Source organism: Haliotis rufescens, unplaced genomic scaffold, assembly GCF_023055435.1.
Source record: "Haliotis rufescens isolate VD_foot unplaced genomic scaffold, xgHalRufe1.0.p SCAF_10, whole genome shotgun sequence".
Taxonomy (NCBI): domain Eukaryota; kingdom Metazoa; phylum Mollusca; class Gastropoda; order Lepetellida; family Haliotidae; genus Haliotis; species Haliotis rufescens.
Window position 1 is genome coordinate 46,204,248 of NW_025963780.1, and position 24,305 is coordinate 46,228,552.

The following is a 24,305-nucleotide window of genomic DNA, read 5'->3' on the forward strand; positions in this document are numbered from 1 at the left end:
TGTCACATCACCATACATTCTTACTGTCATATCACCATACACTCTTACTGTCATATCACCATACACTCTTACTGTCACATCACCATACACTCTTACTGTCACATCACCATACATTCTTACTGTCACATCAACATACACTCTTACTGTCATATCACCATACATTCTTACTGTCACATCACCATACACTCTTACTGTCACATCACCATACGCTCTTACTGTCATATCACCATACACTCTTACTGTCACATCACCATACACTGTTACTGTCATATCACCATACATTCTTACTGTCACATCACCATACACCCTTACTGTCACATCGCCATACACTCTTACTGTCACATCACCATATACTCTTACTGTCATATCACCATATACTCTTACTGTCACATCACCATATACTCTTACTGTCACATCACCATATACTCTTACTGTCACATCACCATATACTCTTACTGTCATATCACCATACATTCTTACTGTCACATCACCATATACTCTTACTGTCATATCACCATACACTCTTACTGTGACATCACCATACATTCTTACTGTCATATCACCATACATTCTTACTGTGACATCACCATACACTCTTACTGTCATATCACCATACATTCTTACTGTGACATCACCATACATTCTCACTGTCATATCACCATACACTCTTACTGTCACATCACCATACACTCTTACTGTCACATCACCATACACTCTTACTGTGACATCACCATACATTCTTACTGTCATATCACCATACACTCTTACTGTCACATCACCATACATTCTTACTCTCACATCACCATGCACTCTTACTGTCACATCACCATACACTCTTACTGTCATATCACAATACACTCTTACTGTCACATCACCATACACTCTTACTGTCACATCACCATACATTCTTACTGTCAAATCACCATACACTCTTACTGTCATATCACCATACATTCTTACTGTCACATCACCATGCACTCTTACTGTCACATCACCATACACTCTTACTGTCATATCACCATACACTCTTACTGTCACATCACCATACACTCTTACTGTCAGATCACCATACATTCTTACTGTCACATCACCATACACTCTTACTGTCACATCACCATACACTCTTTCTGTCACATCACCATACACTCTTACTGTCACATCACCATACACTCTTACTGTCACATCACCATACATTCTTACTGTCACATCAACATACACTCTTACTGTCATATCACCATACATTCTTACTGTCACATCACCATACACTCTTACTGTCACATCACCATACGCTCTTACTGTCATATCACCATACACTCTTACTGTCACATCACCATACACTGTTACTGTCATATCACCATACATTCTTACTGTCACATCACCATACACCCTTACTGTCACATCGCCATACACTCTTACTGTCACATCACCATATACTCTTACTGTCATATCACCATATACTCTTACTGTCACATCACCATATACTCTTACTGTCACATCACCATATACTCTTACTGTCACATCACCATATACTCTTACTGTCACATCACCATATACTCTTACTGTCACATCACCATATACTCTTACTGTCACATCACCATATACTCTTACTGTCACATCACCATATACTCTTACTGTCATATCACCATACATTCTTACTGTCACATCACCATACACTCTTACTGTCACATCACCATACACTCTTTCTGTCACATCACCATACACTCTTACTGTCACATCACCATACACTCTTACTGTCACATCACCATACATTCTTACTGTCACATCAACATACACTCTTACTGTCATATCACCATACATTCTTACTGTCACATCACCATACACTCTTACTGTCACATCACCATACGCTCTTACTGTCATATCACCATACACTCTTACTGTCACATCACCATACACTGTTACTGTCATATCACCATACATTCTTACTGTCACATCACCATACACCCTTACTGTCACATCGCCATACACTCTTACTGTCACATCACCATATACTCTTACTGTCATATCACCATATACTCTTACTGTCACATCACCATATACTCTTACTGTCACATCACCATATACTCTTACTGTCACATCACCATATACTCTTACTGTCATATCACCATACATTCTTACTGTCATATCACCATACACTCTTACTGTTATATCACCATACATTCTTACTGTCACATCACCATACACCCTTACTGTCACATCACCATACACTCTTACTGTCATATCACCATATACTCTTACTGTCATATCACCATACATTCTTACTGTCACATCACCATACACCCTTACTGTCATATCACCATACATTCTTACTGTCACATCACCATACACTCTTACTGTCACATCACCATACACTCTTACTGTCACATCACCATACATTCTTACTGTCATATCACCATACATTCTTACTGTCACATCACCATACACTCTTACTGTCACATCACCATACATTCTTACTGTCACATCACCATACACTCTTACTGTCACATCACCATACATTCTTACTGTCACATCACCATACACTCTTACTGTCACATCACCATACACTCTTACTGTCACATCACCATACATTCTTACTGTCATATCACCATACACTCTTACTGTCATATCACCATACACTCTTACTGTCACATCACCATATACTCTTACTGTCATATCACCATACATTCTTACTGTCACATCACCATACGCTCTTACTGTCACATCACCATACATTCTTACTGTCATATCACCATACACTCTTACTATCATATCACCATACACTCTTACTATCATATCACCATACTCTCTTACTGTCATATCACCATACACTCTTACTATCATATCACCATACACTCTTACTATCATATCACCATACTCTCTTACTGTCATATCACCATACACTCTTAGTGTCATATCACCATACATTCTTACTGTCACATCACCATACACTCTTACTGTCATATCACCATATACTCTTACTGTCATATCACCATACATTCTTACTGTCACATCACCATACGCTCTTACTGTCACATCACCATACATTCTTACTGTCATATCACCATACACTCTTACTATCATATCACCATACACTCTTACTGTCATATCACCATACACTCTTAGTGTCATATCACCATACATTCTTACTGTCATATCACCATACACTCTTACTGTTATATCACCATACATTCTTACTGTCACATCACCATACACCCTTACTGTCACATCACCATACACTCTTACTGTCATATCACCATATACTCTTACTGTCATATCACCATACATTCTTACTGTCACATCACCATACACCCTTACTGTCATATCACCATACATTCTTACTGTCACATCACCATACACTCTTACTGTCACATCACCATACACTCTTACTGTCACATCACCATACATTCTTACTGTCATATCACCATACATTCTTACTGTCACATCACCATACACTCTTACTGTCACATCACCATACATTCTTACTGTCATATCACCATACACTCTTACTGTCATATCACCATACACTCTTACTGTCACATCACCATACATTCTTACTGTCATATCACCATACACTCTTACTGTCATATCACCATACACTCTTACTGTCACATCACCATACACTCTTACTGTCACATCACCATACATTCTTACTGTCACATCAACATACACTCTTACTGTCATATCACCATACATTCTTACTGTCACATCACCATACACTCTTACTGTCACATCACCATACGCTCTTACTGTCATATCACCATACACTCTTACTGTCACATCACCATACACTGTTACTGTCATATCACCATACATTCTTACTGTCACATCACCATACACCCTTACTGTCACATCGCCATACACTCTTACTGTCACATCACCATATACTCTTACTGTCATATCACCATATACTCTTACTGTCACATCACCATATACTCTTACTGTCACATCACCATATACTCTTACTGTCACATCACCATATACTCTTACTGTCATATCACCATACATTCTTACTGTCACATCACCATATACTCTTACTGTCATATCACCATACACTCTTACTGTCACATCACCATACATTCTTACTGTCATATCACCATACATTCTTACTGTGACATCACCATACACTCTTACTGTCATATCACCATACATTCTTACTGTGACATCACCATACATTCTCACTGTCATATCACCATACACTCTTACTGTCACATCACCATACACTCTTACTGTCACATCACCATACACTCTTACTGTGACATCACCATACATTCTTACTGTCATATCACCATACACTCTTACTGTCACATCACCATACATTCTTACTCTCACATCACCATGCACTCTTACTGTCACATCACCATACACTCTTACTGTCATATCACAATACACTCTTACTGTCACATCACCATACACTCTTACTGTCACATCACCATACATTCTTACTGTCAAATCACCATACACTCTTACTGTCATATCACCATACATTCTTACTGTCACATCACCATGCACTCTTACTGTCACATCACCATACACTCTTACTGTCATATCACCATACACTCTTACTGTCACATCACCATACACTCTTACTGTCAGATCACCATACATTCTTACTGTCACATCACCATACACTCTTACTGTCACATCACCATACACTCTTTCTGTCACATCACCATACACTCTTACTGTCACATCACCATACACTCTTACTGTCACATCACCATACATTCTTACTGTCACATCAACATACACTCTTACTGTCATATCACCATACATTCTTACTGTCACATCACCATACACTCTTACTGTCACATCACCATACGCTCTTACTGTCATATCACCATACACTCTTACTGTCACATCACCATACACTGTTACTGTCATATCACCATACATTCTTACTGTCACATCACCATACACCCTTACTGTCACATCGCCATACACTCTTACTGTCACATCACCATATACTCTTACTGTCACATCACCATATACTCTTACTGTCACATCACCATACACTCTTACTGTCACATCACCATATACTCTTACTGTCACATCACCATATACTCTTACTGTCATATCACCATACATTCTTACTGTCACATCACCATACACTCTTACTGTCACATCACCATACGCTCTTACTGTCATATCACCATACACTCTTACTGTTATATCACCATACATTCTTACTGTCACATCACCATACACCCTTACTGTCACATCACCATACACTCTTACTGTCATATCACCATATACTCTTACTGTCATATCACCATACATTCTTACTGTCACATCACCATACACCCTTACTGTCATATCACCATACATTCTTACTGTCACATCACCATACACTCTTACTGTCACATCACCATACACTCTTACTGTCACATCACCATACATTCTTACTGTCATATCACCATACATTCTTACTGTCACATCACCATACACTCTTACTGTCACATCACCATACATTCTTACTGTCACATCACCATACACTCTTACTGTCACATCACCATACACTCTTACTGTCACATCACCATACATTCTTACTGTCATATCACCATACACTCTTACTGTCATATCACCATACACTCTTACTGTCACATCACCATACACTCTTACTGTCACATCACCATACATTCTTACTGTCACATCAACATACACTCTTACTGTCATATCACCATACATTCTTACTGTCACATCACCATACACTCTTACTGTCACATCACCATACGCTCTTACTGTCATATCACCATACACTCTTACTGTCACATCACCATACACTGTTACTGTCATATCACCATACATTCTTACTGTCACATCACCATACACCCTTACTGTCACATCGCCATACACTCTTACTGTCACATCACCATATACTCTTACTGTCATATCACCATATACTCTTACTGTCACATCACCATATACTCTTACTGTCACATCACCATATACTCTTACTGTCACATCACCATATACTCTTACTGTCATATCACCATACATTCTTACTGTCACATCACCATATACTCTTACTGTCATATCACCATACACTCTTACTGTGACATCACCATACATTCTTACTGTCATATCACCATACATTCTTACTGTGACATCACCATACACTCTTACTGTCATATCACCATACATTCTTACTGTGACATCACCATACATTCTCACTGTCATATCACCATACACTCTTACTGTCACATCACCATACACTCTTACTGTCACATCACCATACACTCTTACTGTGACATCACCATACATTCTTACTGTCATATCACCATACACTCTTACTGTCACATCACCATACATTCTTACTCTCACATCACCATGCACTCTTACTGTCACATCACCATACACTCTTACTGTCATATCACAATACACTCTTACTGTCACATCACCATACACTCTTACTGTCACATCACCATACATTCTTACTGTCAAATCACCATACACTCTTACTGTCATATCACCATACATTCTTACTGTCACATCACCATGCACTCTTACTGTCACATCACCATACACTCTTACTGTCATATCACCATACATTCTTACTGTCACATCACCATACACTCTTACTGTCAGATCACCATACATTCTTACTGTCACATCACCATACACTCTTACTGTCACATCACCATACACTCTTTCTGTCACATCACCATACACTCTTACTGTCACATCACCATACACTCTTACTGTCATATCACCATACACTCTTTCTGTCACATCACCATACACTCTTACTGTCACATCACCATACATTCTTACTGTCATATCACCATACACTCTTTCTGTCATATCACCATACATTCTTACTGTCACATCACCATACACTCTTACTGTCAGATCACCATACATTCTTACTGTCACATCACCATACACTCTTACTGTCACATCACCATACACTCTTTCTGTCACATCACCATACACTCTTACTGTCACATCACCATACACTCTTACTGTCATATCACCATACACTCTTACTGTCATATCACCATACACTCTTTCTGTCACATCACCATACACTCTTACTGTCACATCACCATACATTCTTACTGTCATATCACCATACATTCTTACTGTCACATCACCATGCACTCTTACTGTCACATCACCATACACTCTTACTGTCATATCACCATATACTCTTACTGTCATATCACCATACATTCTTACTGTCATATCACCATACACTCTTACTGTCACATCACCATACACTCTTACTGTCATATCACCATATACTCTTACTGTCATATCACCATACATTCTTACTGTCACATCACCATACGCTCTTACTGTCACATCACCATACATTCTTACTGTCATATCACCATACACTCTTACTATCATATCACCATACACTCTTACTGTCATATCACCATACACTCTTAGTGTCATATCACCATACATTCTTACTGTCACATCACCATACACTCTTACTGTCATATCACCATACATTCTTACTGTCACATCACCATACACCCTTACTGTCATATCACCATAAACTCTTACTGTCATATCACCATATACTCTTACTGTCACATCACCATACATTCTTACTGTCACATCACCATGCACTCTTACTGTCACATCACCATACACTCTTACTGTCATATCACCATATACTCTTACTGTCATATCACCATACATTCTTACTGTCATATCACCATACACTCTTACTGTCATATCACCATATACTCTTACTGTCATATCACCATACATTCTTACTGTCACATCACCATACGCTCTTACTGTCACATCACCATACATTCTTACTGTCATATCACCATACACTCTTACTATCATATCACCATACACTCTTACTGTCATATCACCATACACTCTTAGTGTCATATCACCATACATTCTTACTGTCACATCACCATACACTCTTACTGTCATATCACCATACATTCTTACTGTCACATCACCATACACCCTTACTGTCATATCACCATACACTCTTACTGTCATATCACCATATACTCTTACTGTCATATCACCATACATTCTTACTGTCACATCACCATACGCTCTTACTGTCACATCACCATACATTCTTACTGTCATATCACCATACACTCTTACTATCATATCACCATACACTCTTACTGTCATATCACCATACACTCTTAGTGTCATATCACCATACATTCTTACTGTCACATCACCATACACCCTTACTGTCATATCACCATACATTCTTACTGTCATATCACCATATACTCTTACTGTCACATCACCATACACTCTTACTGTCACATCACCATACATTCTTACTGTCATATCACCATATACTCTTACTGTCATATCACCATACACTCTTTCTGTCACATCACCATACACTCTTACTGTCACATCACCATACATTCTTACTGTCATATCACCATACACTCTTTCTGTCATATCACCATACATTCTTACTGTCACATCACCATACACTCTTACTGTCAGATCACCATACATTCTTACTGTCACATCACCATACACTCTTACTGTCACATCACCATACACTCTTTCTGTCACATCACCATACACTCTTACTGTCACATCACCATACACTCTTACTGTCATATCACCATACACTCTTACTGTCATATCACCATACACTCTTAGTGTCATATCACCATACATTCTTACTGTCACATCACCATACACTCTTACTGTCATATCACCATACATTCTTACTGTCACATCACCATACACCCTTACTGTCATATCACCATAAACTCTTACTGTCATATCACCATATACTCTTACTGTCACATCACCATACATTCTTACTGTCACATCACCATGCACTCTTACTGTCACATCACCATACACTCTTACTGTCATATCACCATATACTCTTACTGTCATATCACCATACATTCTTACTGTCATATCACCATACACTCTTACTGTCATATCACCATATACTCTTACTGTCATATCACCATACATTCTTACTGTCACATCACCATACGCTCTTACTGTCACATCACCATACATTCTTACTGTCATATCACCATACACTCTTACTATCATATCACCATACACTCTTACTGTCATATCACCATACACTCTTAGTGTCATATCACCATACATTCTTACTGTCACATCACCATACACTCTTACTGTCATATCACCATACATTCTTACTGTCACATCACCATACACCCTTACTGTCATATCACCATACACTCTTACTGTCATATCACCATATACTCTTACTGTCATATCACCATACATTCTTACTGTCACATCACCATACGCTCTTACTGTCACATCACCATACATTCTTACTGTCATATCACCATACACTCTTACTATCATATCACCATACACTCTTACTGTCATATCACCATACACTCTTAGTGTCATATCACCATACATTCTTACTGTCACATCACCATACACCCTTACTGTCATATCACCATACATTCTTACTGTCATATCACCATATACTCTTACTGTCACATCACCATACACTCTTACTGTCACATCACCATACATTCTTACTGTCATATCACCATATACTCTTACTGTCATATCACCATACACTCTTTCTGTCACATCACCATACACTCTTACTGTCACATCACCATACATTCTTACTGTCATATCACCATACACTCTTTCTGTCATATCACCATACATTCTTACTGTCACATCACCATACACTCTTACTGTCAGATCACCATACATTCTTACTGTCACATCACCATACACTCTTACTGTCACATCACCATACACTCTTTCTGTCACATCACCATACACTCTTACTGTCACATCACCATACACTCTTACTGTCATATCACCATACACTCTTACTGTCATATCACCATACACTCTTTCTGTCACATCACCATACACTCTTACTGTCACATCACCATACATTCTTACTGTCATATCACCATACATTCTTACTGTCACATCACCATGCACTCTTACTGTCACATCACCATACACTCTTACTGTCATATCACCATATACTCTTACTGTCATATCACCATACATTCTTACTGTCATATCACCATACACTCTTACTGTCACATCACCATACACTCTTACTGTCATATCACCATATACTCTTACTGTCATATCACCATACATTCTTACTGTCACATCACCATACGCTCTTACTGTCACATCACCATACATTCTTACTGTCATATCACCATACACTCTTACTATCATATCACCATACACTCTTACTGTCATATCACCATACACTCTTAGTGTCATATCACCATACATTCTTACTGTCACATCACCATACACTCTTACTGTCATATCACCATACATTCTTACTGTCACATCACCATACACCCTTACTGTCATATCACCATAAACTCTTACTGTCATATCACCATATACTCTTACTGTCACATCACCATACATTCTTACTGTCACATCACCATGCACTCTTACTGTCACATCACCATACACTCTTACTGTCATATCACCATATACTCTTACTGTCATATCACCATACATTCTTACTGTCATATCACCATACACTCTTACTGTCATATCACCATATACTCTTACTGTCATATCACCATACATTCTTACTGTCACATCACCATACGCTCTTACTGTCACATCACCATACATTCTTACTGTCATATCACCATACACTCTTACTATCATATCACCATACACTCTTACTGTCATATCACCATACACTCTTAGTGTCATATCACCATACATTCTTACTGTCACATCACCATACACTCTTACTGTCATATCACCATACATTCTTACTGTCACATCACCATACACCCTTACTGTCATATCACCATACACTCTTACTGTCATATCACCATATACTCTTACTGTCATATCACCATACATTCTTACTGTCACATCACCATACGCTCTTACTGTCACATCACCATACATTCTTACTGTCATATCACCATACACTCTTACTATCATATCACCATACACTCTTACTGTCATATCACCATACACTCTTAGTGTCATATCACCATACATTCTTACTGTCACATCACCATACACCCTTACTGTCATATCACCATACATTCTTACTGTCATATCACCATATACTCTTACTGTCACATCACCATACACTCTTACTGTCACATCACCATACATTCTTACTGTCATATCACCATATACTCTTACTGTCACATCACCATACATTCTTACTGTCACATCACTATACACTCTTACTGTCACATCACCATACACTCTTACTGTCACATCACCATACATTCTTACTGTCATATCACCATATACTCTTACTGTCATATCACCATACATTCTTACTGTCACATCACCATACACTCTTACTGTCACATCACCATACACTCTTACTGACACATCACCATACATTCTTACTGTCATATCACCATACACTCTTACTGTCACATCACCATACACTCTTTCTGTCACATCACCATACACTCTTACTGTCACATCACCATACACTCTTACTGTCATTTCACCATACACTCTTTCTGTCGTATCACCATACATTCTTACTGTCACATCACCATACGCTCTTACTGTCACATCACCATACATTCTTACTGTCATATCACCATACACTCTTACTATCATATCACCATACACTCTTACTGTCATATCACCATACACTCTTAGTGTCATATCACCATACATTCTTACTGTCACATCACCATACACTCTTACTGTCATATCACCATACATTCTTACTGTCACATCACCATACACCCTTACTGTCATATCACCATAAACTCTTACTGTCATATCACCATATACTCTTACTGTCACATCACCATACATTCTTACTGTCACATCACCATGCACTCTTACTGTCACATCACCATACACTCTTACTGTCATATCACCATATACTCTTACTGTCATATCACCATACATTCTTACTGTCATATCACCATACACTCTTACTGTCATATCACCATATACTCTTACTGTCATATCACCATACATTCTTACTGTCACATCACCATACGCTCTTACTGTCACATCACCATACATTCTTACTGTCATATCACCATACACTCTTACTATCATATCACCATACACTCTTACTGTCATATCACCATACACTCTTAGTGTCATATCACCATACATTCTTACTGTCACATCACCATACACTCTTACTGTCATATCACCATACATTCTTACTGTCACATCACCATACACCCTTACTGTCATATCACCATACACTCTTACTGTCAAATCACCATATACTCTTACTGTCATATCACCATACATTCTTACTGTCACATCACCATACGCTCTTACTGTCACATCACCATACATTCTTACTGTCATATCACCATACACTCTTACTATCATATCACCATACACTCTTACTGTCATATCACCATACACTCTTAGTGTCATATCACCATACATTCTTACTGTCACATCACCATACACCCTTACTGTCATATCACCATACATTCTTACTGTCATATCACCATATACTCTTACTGTCACATCACCATACACTCTTACTGTCACATCACCATACATTCTTACTGTCATATCACCATATACTCTTACTGTCACATCACCATACATTCTTACTGTCACATCACCATACACTCTTACTGTCACATCACTATACACTCTTACTGTCACATCACCATACATTCTTACTGTCATATCACCATATACTCTTACTGTCATATCACCATACATTCTTACTGTCACATCACCATACACTCTTACTGTCACATCACCATACACTCTTACTGTCACATCACCATACACTCTTACTGACACATCACCATACATTCTTACTGTCATATCACCATACACTCTTACTGTCATATCACCATACACTCTTACTGTCACATCACCATACATTCTTACTGTCACATCAACATACACTCTTACTGTCATATCACCATACATTCTTACTGTCACATCACCATACACTCTTACTGTCACATCACCATACGCTCTTACGGTCATATCACCATACACTCTTACTGTCACATCACCATACACTGTTACTGTCATATCACCATACATTCTTACTGTCACATCACCATACACCCTTACTGTCACATCACCATACACTCTTACTGTCATATCACCATACACTCTTACTGTCACATCACCATACACTCTTACTGTCACATCACCATACATTCTTACTGTCACATCACCATACACTCTTACTGTCACATCACCATACACTCTTTCTGTCACATCACCATACACTCTTACTGTCACATCACCATACACTCTTACTGTCATATCACCATACACTCTTTCTGTCACATCACCATACACTCTTACTGTCACATCACCATACATTCTTACTTTCATATCACCATACATTCTTACTGTCACATCACCATGAACTCTTACTGTCACATCACCATACACTCTTACTGTCATATCACCATACACTCTTACTGTCACATCACCATACACTCTTACTGTCATATCACCATATACTCTTACTGTCATATCACCATACATTCTTACTGTCACATCACCATACGCTCTTACTGTCACATCACCATACATTCTTACTGTCATATCACCATACACTCTTACTATCATATCACCATACACTCTTACTGTCATATCACCATACACTCTTAGTGTCATATCACCATACATTCTTCCTGTCACATCACCATACACTCTTACTGTCATATCACCATACATTCTTACTGTCACATCACCATACACCCTTACTGTCATATCACCATACACTCTTACTGTCATATCACCATATACTCCTACTGTCATATCACTATACATTCTTACTGTCACATCACCATACGCTCTTACTGTCACATCACCATACATTCTTACTGTCATATCACCATACACTCTTACTATCATATCACCATACACTCTTACTGTCATATCACCATACACTCTTAGTGTCATATCACCATACATTCTTACTGTCATATCACCATACACTCTTACTGTCATATCACCATACATTCTTACTGTCACATCACCATACACCCTCACTGTCACATCACCATACACTCTTACTGTCATATCACCATATACTCTTACTGTCATATCACCATACATTCTTACTGTCACATCACCATACACCCTTACTGTCACATCACCATACACTGTTACTGTCATATCACCATACATTCTTACTGTCACATCACCATACACTCTTACTGTCACATCAACATACACTCTTACTGTCACATCACCATACATTCTTACTGTCATATCACCATATACTCTTACTGTCACATCACCATACATTCTTACTGTCACATCACCATACACTCTTACTGTCACATCACCATACACTCTTACTGTCACATCACCATACATTCTTACTGTCATATCACCATATACTCTTACTGTCATATCACCATACATTCTTACTGTCACATCACCATACATTCTTACTGTCACATCACCATACGCTCTTACTGTCACATCACCATACATTCTTACTGTCATATCACCATACACTCTTACTATCATATCACCATACTCTCTTACTGTCATATCACCATACACTCTTAGTGTCATATCACCATACATTCTTACTGTCACATCACCATACACTCTTACTGTCATATCACCATACATTCTTACTGTCACATCACCATACACCCTTACTGTCATATCACCATACACTCTTACTGTCATATCACCATATACTCTTACTGTCATATCACCATACATTCTTACTGTCACATCACCATACGCTCTTACTGTCACATCACCATACATTCTTACTGTCATATCACCATACACTCTTACTATCATATCACCATACACTCTTACTGTCATATCACCATACACTCTTACTGTCATATCACCATACATTCTTACTGTCATATCACCATACACTCTTACTGTTATATCACCATACATTCTTACTGTCACATCACCATACACCCTTACTGTCACATCACCATACACTCTTACTGTCATATCACCATATACTCTTACTGTCATATCACCATACATTCTTACTGTCACATCACCATACACCCTTACTGTCATATCACCAAACATTCTTACTGTCACATCACCATACACTCTTACTGTCACATCACCATACACTCTTACTGTCACATCACCATACATTCTTACTGTCATATCACCATACATTCTTACTGTCACATCACCATACACTCTTACTGTCACATCACCATACATTCTTACTGTCACATCACCATACACTCTTACTGTCACATCACCATACACTCTTACTGTCACATCACCATACATTCTTACTGTCATATCACCATATACTCTTACTGTCATATCACCATACATTCTTACTGTCACATCACCATACACTCTTACTGTCACATCACCATACACTCTTACTGTCACATCACCATACATTCTTACTGTCATATCACCATACACTCTTACTGTCATATCACCATACACTCTTACTGTCACATCACCATACACTCTTACTGTCACATCACCATACATTCTTACTGTCACATCAACATACACTCTTACTGTCATATCACCATACATTCTTACTGTCACATCACCATACACTCTTACTGTCACATCACCATACGCTCTTACTGTCATATCACCATACACTCTTACTGTCACATCACCATACACTGTTACTGTCATATCACCATACATTCTTACTGTCACATCACCATACACCCTTACTGTCACATCGCCATACACTCTTACTGTCACATCACCATATACTCTTACTGTCATATCACCATATACTCTTACTGTCACATCACCATATACTCTTACTGTCACATCACCATATACTCTTACTGTCACATCACCATATACTCTTACTGTCATATCACCATACATTCTTACTGTCACATCACCATATACTCTTACTGTCATATCACCATACATTCTTACTGTCACATCACCATACACCCTTACTGTCATATCACCATACATTCTTACTGTCACATCACCATACACTCTTACTGTCACATCACCATACGCTCTTACTGTCATATCACCATACACTCTTACTGTCATATCACCATACACTCTTACTGTGACATCACCATACACTCTTACTGTCACATCACCATACATTCTTACTGTCATATCACCATACATTCTTACTGTCACATCACCATGCACTCTTACTGTCACATCACCATACACTCTTACTGTCATATCACCATACACTCTTACTGTCACATCACCAGACACTCTTACTGTCAGATCACCATACATTCTTACTGTCACATCACCATACACTCTTACTGTCACATCACCATACACTCTTACTGTCAGATCACCATACATTCTTACTGTCACATCACCATACACTCTTACTGTCACATCACCATACACTCTTACTGTCATATCACCATACACTCTTACTGTCACATCACCATACACTCTTACTGTCATATCACCATACACTCTTACTGTCACATCACCATACACTCTTACTGTCACATCACCATACACTCTTACTGTCACATCACCATACATTCTCACTGTCACATCACCATACATTCTTACTGTCACATCACCATACACTCTTACTGTCGTATCACTATACATTCTCACTGTCATATCACCATACATTCTTACTGTCACATCACCATACATTCTTACTGTCAAATCACCATACACTCTTACTGTCACATCACCATACATTCTTACTGTCATATCACCATACACTCTTACTGTCACATCACCATACACTCTTACTGTCATATCACCATACATTCTTACTGTCACATCACCATACACTCTTACTGTCACATCACCATACATTCTTACTGTCACATCACCATACACTCTTACTGTCATATCACCATACATTCTTACTGTCATATCACCATACATTCTTACTGTCATATCACCATACACTCTTACTGTCATATCACCATACACTTTTACTGTCATATCACAATACACTCTTACTGTCATATCACCATACATTCTTAGTGTCATATCACCATATTCTTAGTGTCACATCACCATACATTCTTACTGTCATATCACCATACACTCTTACTGTCACATCACCATACATTCTTACTGTCACATCACCATACACTCTTACTGTCATATCACCATACATTCTTACTGTCACATCACCATACACTGTTACTGTCATATCACCATACATTCTTACTGTCACATCACCATACACTCTTACTGTCATATCACCATACACTCTTACTGTCATATCACCATACACTCTTACTGTCACATCACAATACATTCTTACTGTCATATCACCATACATTCTTACTGTCATATCACCATACATTCTTACATTCATTCTAACATAACAAGTATAAGCCGAGCCCACGACCTCCCGTTCTCCAGTTAGGGACCCTATCCACTGCACCAGGTAGGCGGGCTGCCCTATACGGAATAGACTGACAATGCATTTCTGGTTATTTCATTCCAGTCCTCCTCCAAGTCGAGAGTCACGTGTCAGCCAGGCACTGCCATCATGGTCGACAACGATGGAACATTTCACTGCACAGGCTGCTCACCGGGAACCTTCTCCAAGGGACACAACTCTGTCTGCCGTCCGTGTCGAGCGTGCCACAGAGGTGTCCTTGAGGCCTGCACAGCTACCCAGAATGCCGTATGTACACCCCACAAAGCCAACGGTGAGCATCGACTGAAAATAATTAGTCATCCTCGATTATCTTCTTGCTATTATGAAAAATACGCTGGATCCATTCAATACAATTGTTTCGTTTTTAGCCTAATTGTTTAAAAAATAGGTGTTAAAAATGGCCATCCAAGCAAATTACACTCACGAGTGAGAAGAGTGTAACAGCTGATATTCCTGAATGTCCAATATAGAGAGGACATTTAAACAGCATCTCCCATCTTCAAGATAATAAGGCACCTGGAAATGATTATGTGATAGCAGGGTTTTTTAAACAATTCTGAGATATTTTGAAACCATATTTGAAACTTATTATGTCCTTTTGGACAGATCCTATGTTCCAGAGCATTGTACAGTGCTTGGTATTATTGTTCCTCTTGACAAACAGGGCGCAACCAGTCATTTGAATAATTATAGAGGCATAGGTCTCCTCGGTACATTAAGTAAATTATTTACTTCAGTTATCACTAAGAGACTTGTTTTCTGAGCGGATTCTTATGATAAAATAAGTGAGTCACAAGCAGGATTTAGAAAGGGATACTCCACCACTGACAATGCTTTTATCCTATATTTTATAATACAGAGATATCTATCAGGCAAAGGAGGGAAGTAATATGCTGCATTCGTAGATTTTGCAAAAGCTTTGACTCAGTGAAAAGGGTTAACTTGTGATCCCTCTTTCAAAGACATTGGCTAAGTAGTAAAATTGGAAAGTTATTGTGCTCTCTGTATAAACATGTGAAGGTGTGTGTCCGGAACAATGGCGCTATATCGGATAATTTTGTAAGTAGCGTGGGTGTCCGACCAGGGTGTGTTTCTATTTTCCTTTTTCATAAATGAATTCGCATATCAAATCCAAAATAATTGCACTTATGGAATACAACTACATCCCGAAACTATTAAATTGTTTCTGCTTCTTTTCGCTGACTATATAGTCATGTTCTCGAGCACAATACATGGCTTGCAAAAGAAAATACATGTATTAGAGATTTTCCATTGGTACCATGAATAGTGAGTGAGTGAGTGAGTGAGTGAGTGAGTGAAATCACGGATTATGTGGGAGTATTTCAGTTATATCACGGCGTGTTACCTTGGAAGTAATATGTGTTACAACAAGTCTAACAAGCATAGTCAGATTAAATCTAAGATTCGAACGCACAATCATGTGGTTTCTGGCTCGCCAAAGGGACGCAACTCAGCACAATGAATTAGGAACCGTGGGCAACAGTACTGTGCCACCAGCGCTAAGGCATAGTTGAGGGCTGTGGATCTAACATAGATGCTTTAGTTTGTTCTAGTTTATATCTAGACGTCCGTTATGGTCTATTTCTAGAGGTCTGTTCTCGTTTATATCTAGACGTCTGTTCTAGTTTATTTCTAGAGGTCTGTTCTAGTTTATTTCTAGAGGTCTGTCCTAGTTTATAGCTGGTGGTCTGTTCTAGTTCATATCTAAACGTATGTTCTAGGAAGGAGTGTGCATTAACGAAATGGTCTAACAATTAATGGGAAACAGCTTGGCAGCTAGAGTGTTAAAGTGCTCCAGCTGAATATCTCGTTCAACAGAGAAAATCTAAAGCAGTATGTTGGCATATTTCTGTCTACAAAGCATTAATGGCTATCTATTACATGCCGTATTGATCTTGATGTAGACAACCTTGAAGCCATTGTAGATACGCTTTGAAATACCTCTTACAATAGACTTCCAACAGAAATGACAACTTGTGACTCTATTTAATTTTCCGACAAATCATATCTGTTCTTGTTTACATCGTGAGTTATAAAATGTATGGTCATTTTGAAAAATAGAAATTGAAATCGATTATCAATTGTGGTTGATGACTTGAATATCAAGATAAAGACAGGGCAATGCTTCAGTTTCATCCAGGTGTATGGGTTTGCCGTTAATTTTTGTGGGCTAAAATGCAGCTGTATTCTTCTTCAGTGCAAATGATGCCATACAGAAACATTAAACAGTAATGAGTACTCTTGTCTCGTTAAACAAATCAAACCAAAAAGAAATCGTGTTTGTTACACAGAGAAGAGGTGCAGGAAATATAAACGACTGAAGAAGGTGAAACTGTTGATGAGAAACTGCAAAGACATATACCCCGACATTGAAAAGCTGTACGTGGTCGCCGGATTTCCCTGCAAGGACAAAGTATGTATAGCATTGAAACACTAAAAGCCGGAGTAAGTGAGTGAGTGAGGAATTTCCGGCATGGCATCAGTCTCAGACGTTCCCCTGCATCAGCATCAAATCGATCAGTCTGTCGTTTTACAACATATTTCTTCAGCACTTCCTGGTCGTAATTTGTAACTGTTTCAGTCAACGGTGTCGCACTTAAATGTTTCCCCACGTATTTCACATTCATTGTGTTTTGTCCAGGACAAGTGTGATACTCATGATGTAACAATAATGGGAAACGGCGGCCCTTCAACAACCGATACGATGCAACGTCAGATAACGTCAAACTCTGGTAAACCTCTACTTGTATCCCGATACAGTAAGCAATACACCTGACCTACGTAACTAATGTGAGGTCAGTTGAAGTGTCTTGGAAAAGACACTGTATATCTTTTACTTAGTAAATATATTCATTAATATACTCCCTTGCAATAACAATATTAATATTTTACAATAAGACTCGTTGTATGTTTTTTTTATTTTCTAGGGTAACTATACGCAAATCTATAATCAACTGATGTATTAATGACGCGTACTGAACGTGCGTGGGGGCCCAACGACTAGGATTAAGTTTTGTGCAGAAGAGCGCGAGTGTGGTCCATCTTTGTCTATGCTTAGACCTACCCATGGCCATACACAATATTATTTCTGTGATGTATTATTTTACTTGACATCTCTCATATGTTTAATGATATATTCACTCATGATAAAACAATATTAAATTCACACATTATCAAACACTATTACATTCACTCATGATAAAACAATTATACATTGACTCATGATCAGACAATGTTACATTCACTGGTGATCACACAATATATTGTGCAACAGTCAAAGCTGTTATCATATAAATTCTTTTCTCATCAGTATGATTATACCTATTTTGATGACATGGCTTTAAAGATTGGTCAATTTGATGACTGAACAACAAATTCATTATGAAGCCACCATTTAGCCTGGTGGTTAAAGCGCTCGATTCCCCACATTGGTACAATTATATGTATATATATTTTTTTTAATTTGAAGTTTACACGATATACAGCCTTTCCATTGGACGAGAGGTCGGTCACATGACCGCGAAATTGACGTTCATAAGTGTATGAACGACACAATTTGACGTTCATACGTTTTTCACGAGACCGTGTTCTTGAAATGATGTAAACTCTGACGAACTACTTCCACATTCCTGGGGAATCCCCTGGGAATTCTCTAGCACGAAAACATACATAAGCGTTCTTTCAGGTCATTTAGAACCTTTATTCTTGGTCTCAGCATTACAGTATACATTGAGAAATGTCACAGAGCGTGATTGTTCACGAAATATCCCCGCTGCTGCCTATCCTAATGGACAAACAAAGAAATGCACATCTAAACTATCGTAGTATCGACTTGACCCGTGTCTAGGCTGACATTGACCGTCTCCAGCAATCTATGAATTTACCTTGACGCATCTTTATTTACCTTTCAATGATCGGCCAGTTGATCAGTGATGACTAAGACATGTAACCGCCACAGGTTTATTAACAACTTCGGAAATCCTTCCCGTCACGTTTATCGTGTCGGCCATTTTGACGTCTTGTACTTGATGTAAATGTATTATGACGCTGTCATTGTGACTGACTTACTGAGGTAGTTCTTTACAGACCTTTCTCATCTAATGAGGATATGATTTGAACACATGTGCTGCGTAAGATTTTTCTGAAGAGCAAGTTGTGCATCCATACGCTCATGCCACCTCTCTTTTTGAGGAACTATTTTACTCGGCAATATAGCTGGTTGTTGTATGGCTGTCAGTGTAAACATGAAGTCACACGTACTAAATGAAATTGTGTTTAGATCTTGGTCTATATCCTTTGAGGTAAGAAATTGTGATAAAAAAAAATATACGATTTGTCTTTCACTTTGTGTGAGTTCATTAGAGTATGAACCTTCATAGATTGAGGGCCAAACATCGTCGCAAGCTCCGACGTTCATACAGTTTGGCCCTCAGGTTCATACTCCATTGAACTCGCACAAAGTGAAGGTCAATTCTTAAGTGAAGCCCATTAATTTCTGGCGTTCCCCGCCGTGATAATGCTGGAATTTTGCTAAAAGCGGCGTAAAACCAAACTCACTCAGTCACTCATGGCATGTTAATGCATATGAGTGTTAAGAAAGCATGTCGCATATCATATTTTGTTTCACGTCCAAAATGTACATCTCTACTGGCTGATGAAGCCAGACACGTACACAATGGTGACATTGAGTAATGGGGTAATGAGCACAACAATTGCTGGGCAGAATTTGAAATTAATAAAAAATATATTACTTGAAGATATTGTAAATAAAGCGACAAAACCCTTTCCATATCCAATAGAAATCGTTTATGAATCACTATCAAGTAGTAATGATACCAGGTGTTCGCGAAAAGGCTAGTGTGTAAGGACGCTGGTGGGCCAATTTTCCAATCAGTCGGGTGTTTCCACTGAAACACGAAATACTAGATAACAACATGACTCCGGCTACTTTGCGTATGATCTGTCTTAGTACTTGTAGCAGCTTTTGGCAGGATCAGTGTTGTAAAAGAGTCACCAGCAGTGAAGGTAAGCTTGGCAACCATATAAAAATAGATTCTACCTTTTTGAAGCCTTGAACAGTTTCACTACTGAAAGAAACTAGATACCTTTGACAAATGCCAACTGTATTTTATTTTTTAGTTACCACAACTCAAGTCTCAATGCAGACGGACATGGTGCCGAACAAGGAAAACTATTTGGAGGAAAGTGAACATGGAGGAGGAACTGTTCCAGCGTTAAGGAGTAAGATTTAGCAAACACCTCTTGTGGACACTTCATTCACTCAAGCAAACGTCTGTGAATGTTTATTTTATGTCAATTGTTGTCAAACAATATATATGAATGTAAACATGCATGTGAAAGGACCAGTATCTTTCTTGTTTTTCAGTCACAGTTGTGTTGGTTTGCGTGGTTGGCGTAGTTTCCTGTGCGGTTGCCATTGTCATGTTCAAACGTAGAACATGTCGAAAGGACATGCTTCTCCCTAGTAATGTTAGTAAAACATCATCACGAAGACATGTCCCGCAGATTCCAACCACCTTAAGTACCTCCAAATACCAACTCTCAATCGAAACACCAACTCGAACTGCTATCGCTAATGAGTATATCACTATGCATGCACATGCAGGACAAAATTCAGTGTTATCAAAGACATTCACCGCCGAGAGGGTATCAGGAATCTCAGGTTGCAGCGAGCTTTCAGGCTATGGGAATATGATCAACACTGAAGACATAGATGCCTGGGATTCACATAGTGATGGGATGGAGTTTGTGCCAATCACATTCATTGCATCATCTACCGCAGAGTCAGAAGGATCAATCCTGGCCAGGTCACTCCACAATGATGAAAACCTCCCTGATATAATGGAGGTTCCACCAGTATATTCATCAGCTATCTATGACGTTAACCTTACTGACAGTCCAGATTATCAGACGAGGGATAAGGTACAGGACCGTGATGAAAATGTTAAGTCTGCAACAATGTTCATCAACGTTGACGACCCACCCTGCAGAGAAACATCATTCCTGCCATTGGTATCCCAAATGTTGGATATTCTGAAACCAGTAAAAAGTGGATGTACTTCGGAAACTACAAATGGTAAGATAAACGATGATGTTGGCATTTCGGGGGTCCATCTGGATGAAGCAGGCACAGGGTCGTTTGATGATATGAGCAATAGTTCAGTGAGTGAAAGAACATGTACGTCACAAGATGCATATTCAGACGACCAGTCAAGCACCTCTCCAAGAAGCAGCACATCTGGTGATGTAACGCCTGTTGAATACCTTCTGATACACAACAAGCACCAAGTCAAAGACACCAACCTGAGAGCAAACACTGAGATTGAGACACAGACTGATGAGAACATTGCACAGTTTCTGTCATTCAAGAGGGCTGCCAGGGGAGACTCTGACAGGCCAACCCAGAAGTCACACGAAACAGATGTCTTATTGTCCAAACGAAGACAATCAACAGAGTTTCTTTACAAAGAAGAACATCAAGCAAACCCTGGCAACTTCCAAGAGTCACTTTCTAAGTCAGCTTCTACCCAGACTCGAAACAATTGTGACAACTCTTTATCAATGTTTGGTCACAAGTGGGATGTTGTCAAGTACATTTCTCCTGATGGTGACGTTGTAACTATACCCACCACAAATATGTCTTTGACCGTCTTTGAAAATTGTGTTCCTGGAGGAGAGACCGTCAGGGTCAGCGGACGATTTTCTGGGGACTCCAATGATATCCTGCCCTACCTGGAGAGTGGATGGGTTGTCACCTCACCGCTCGCCGAGTTTGACATGACATACAAGAGATGGGGCAAGCATGTGAAGGTATTTCTACCCTTCTATCAACGAGATCCAGCGGAAATCTTCAGAGTATGTTATTATCACAGGATTGGAAATGGAGAAATAGAGGTAAGCTGTTGAATGGTCAGTTTATATTTTATCTCGTCATTGTTACTGAATTCACACACATGCT

At 38.7% G+C, this 24,305-nt stretch overlaps 1 protein-coding gene across 5 annotated transcripts in view; it reads left to right on the top strand.

The window, feature by feature from the left end:
• Nucleotides 1–24,305, top strand: part of LOC124128138 — a 111,510-nt gene that overhangs the window by 83,191 nt on the left and 4,014 nt on the right. For 3 of the 5 annotated variants that reach the window (XM_048391396.1, XM_048391392.1, XM_048391399.1), the window contains exons 3-7: nt 17,369–17,576; nt 19,618–19,739; nt 19,968–20,085; nt 22,466–22,567; nt 22,713–24,241. In XM_048391396.1, coding sequence (XP_048247353.1) covers nt 17,369–17,576; nt 19,618–19,739; nt 19,968–20,085; nt 22,466–22,567; nt 22,713–24,241 — 2,079 coding nt within the window. The other 2 variants (XM_048391402.1, XM_046491531.2) reach the window with 2 other exon arrangements.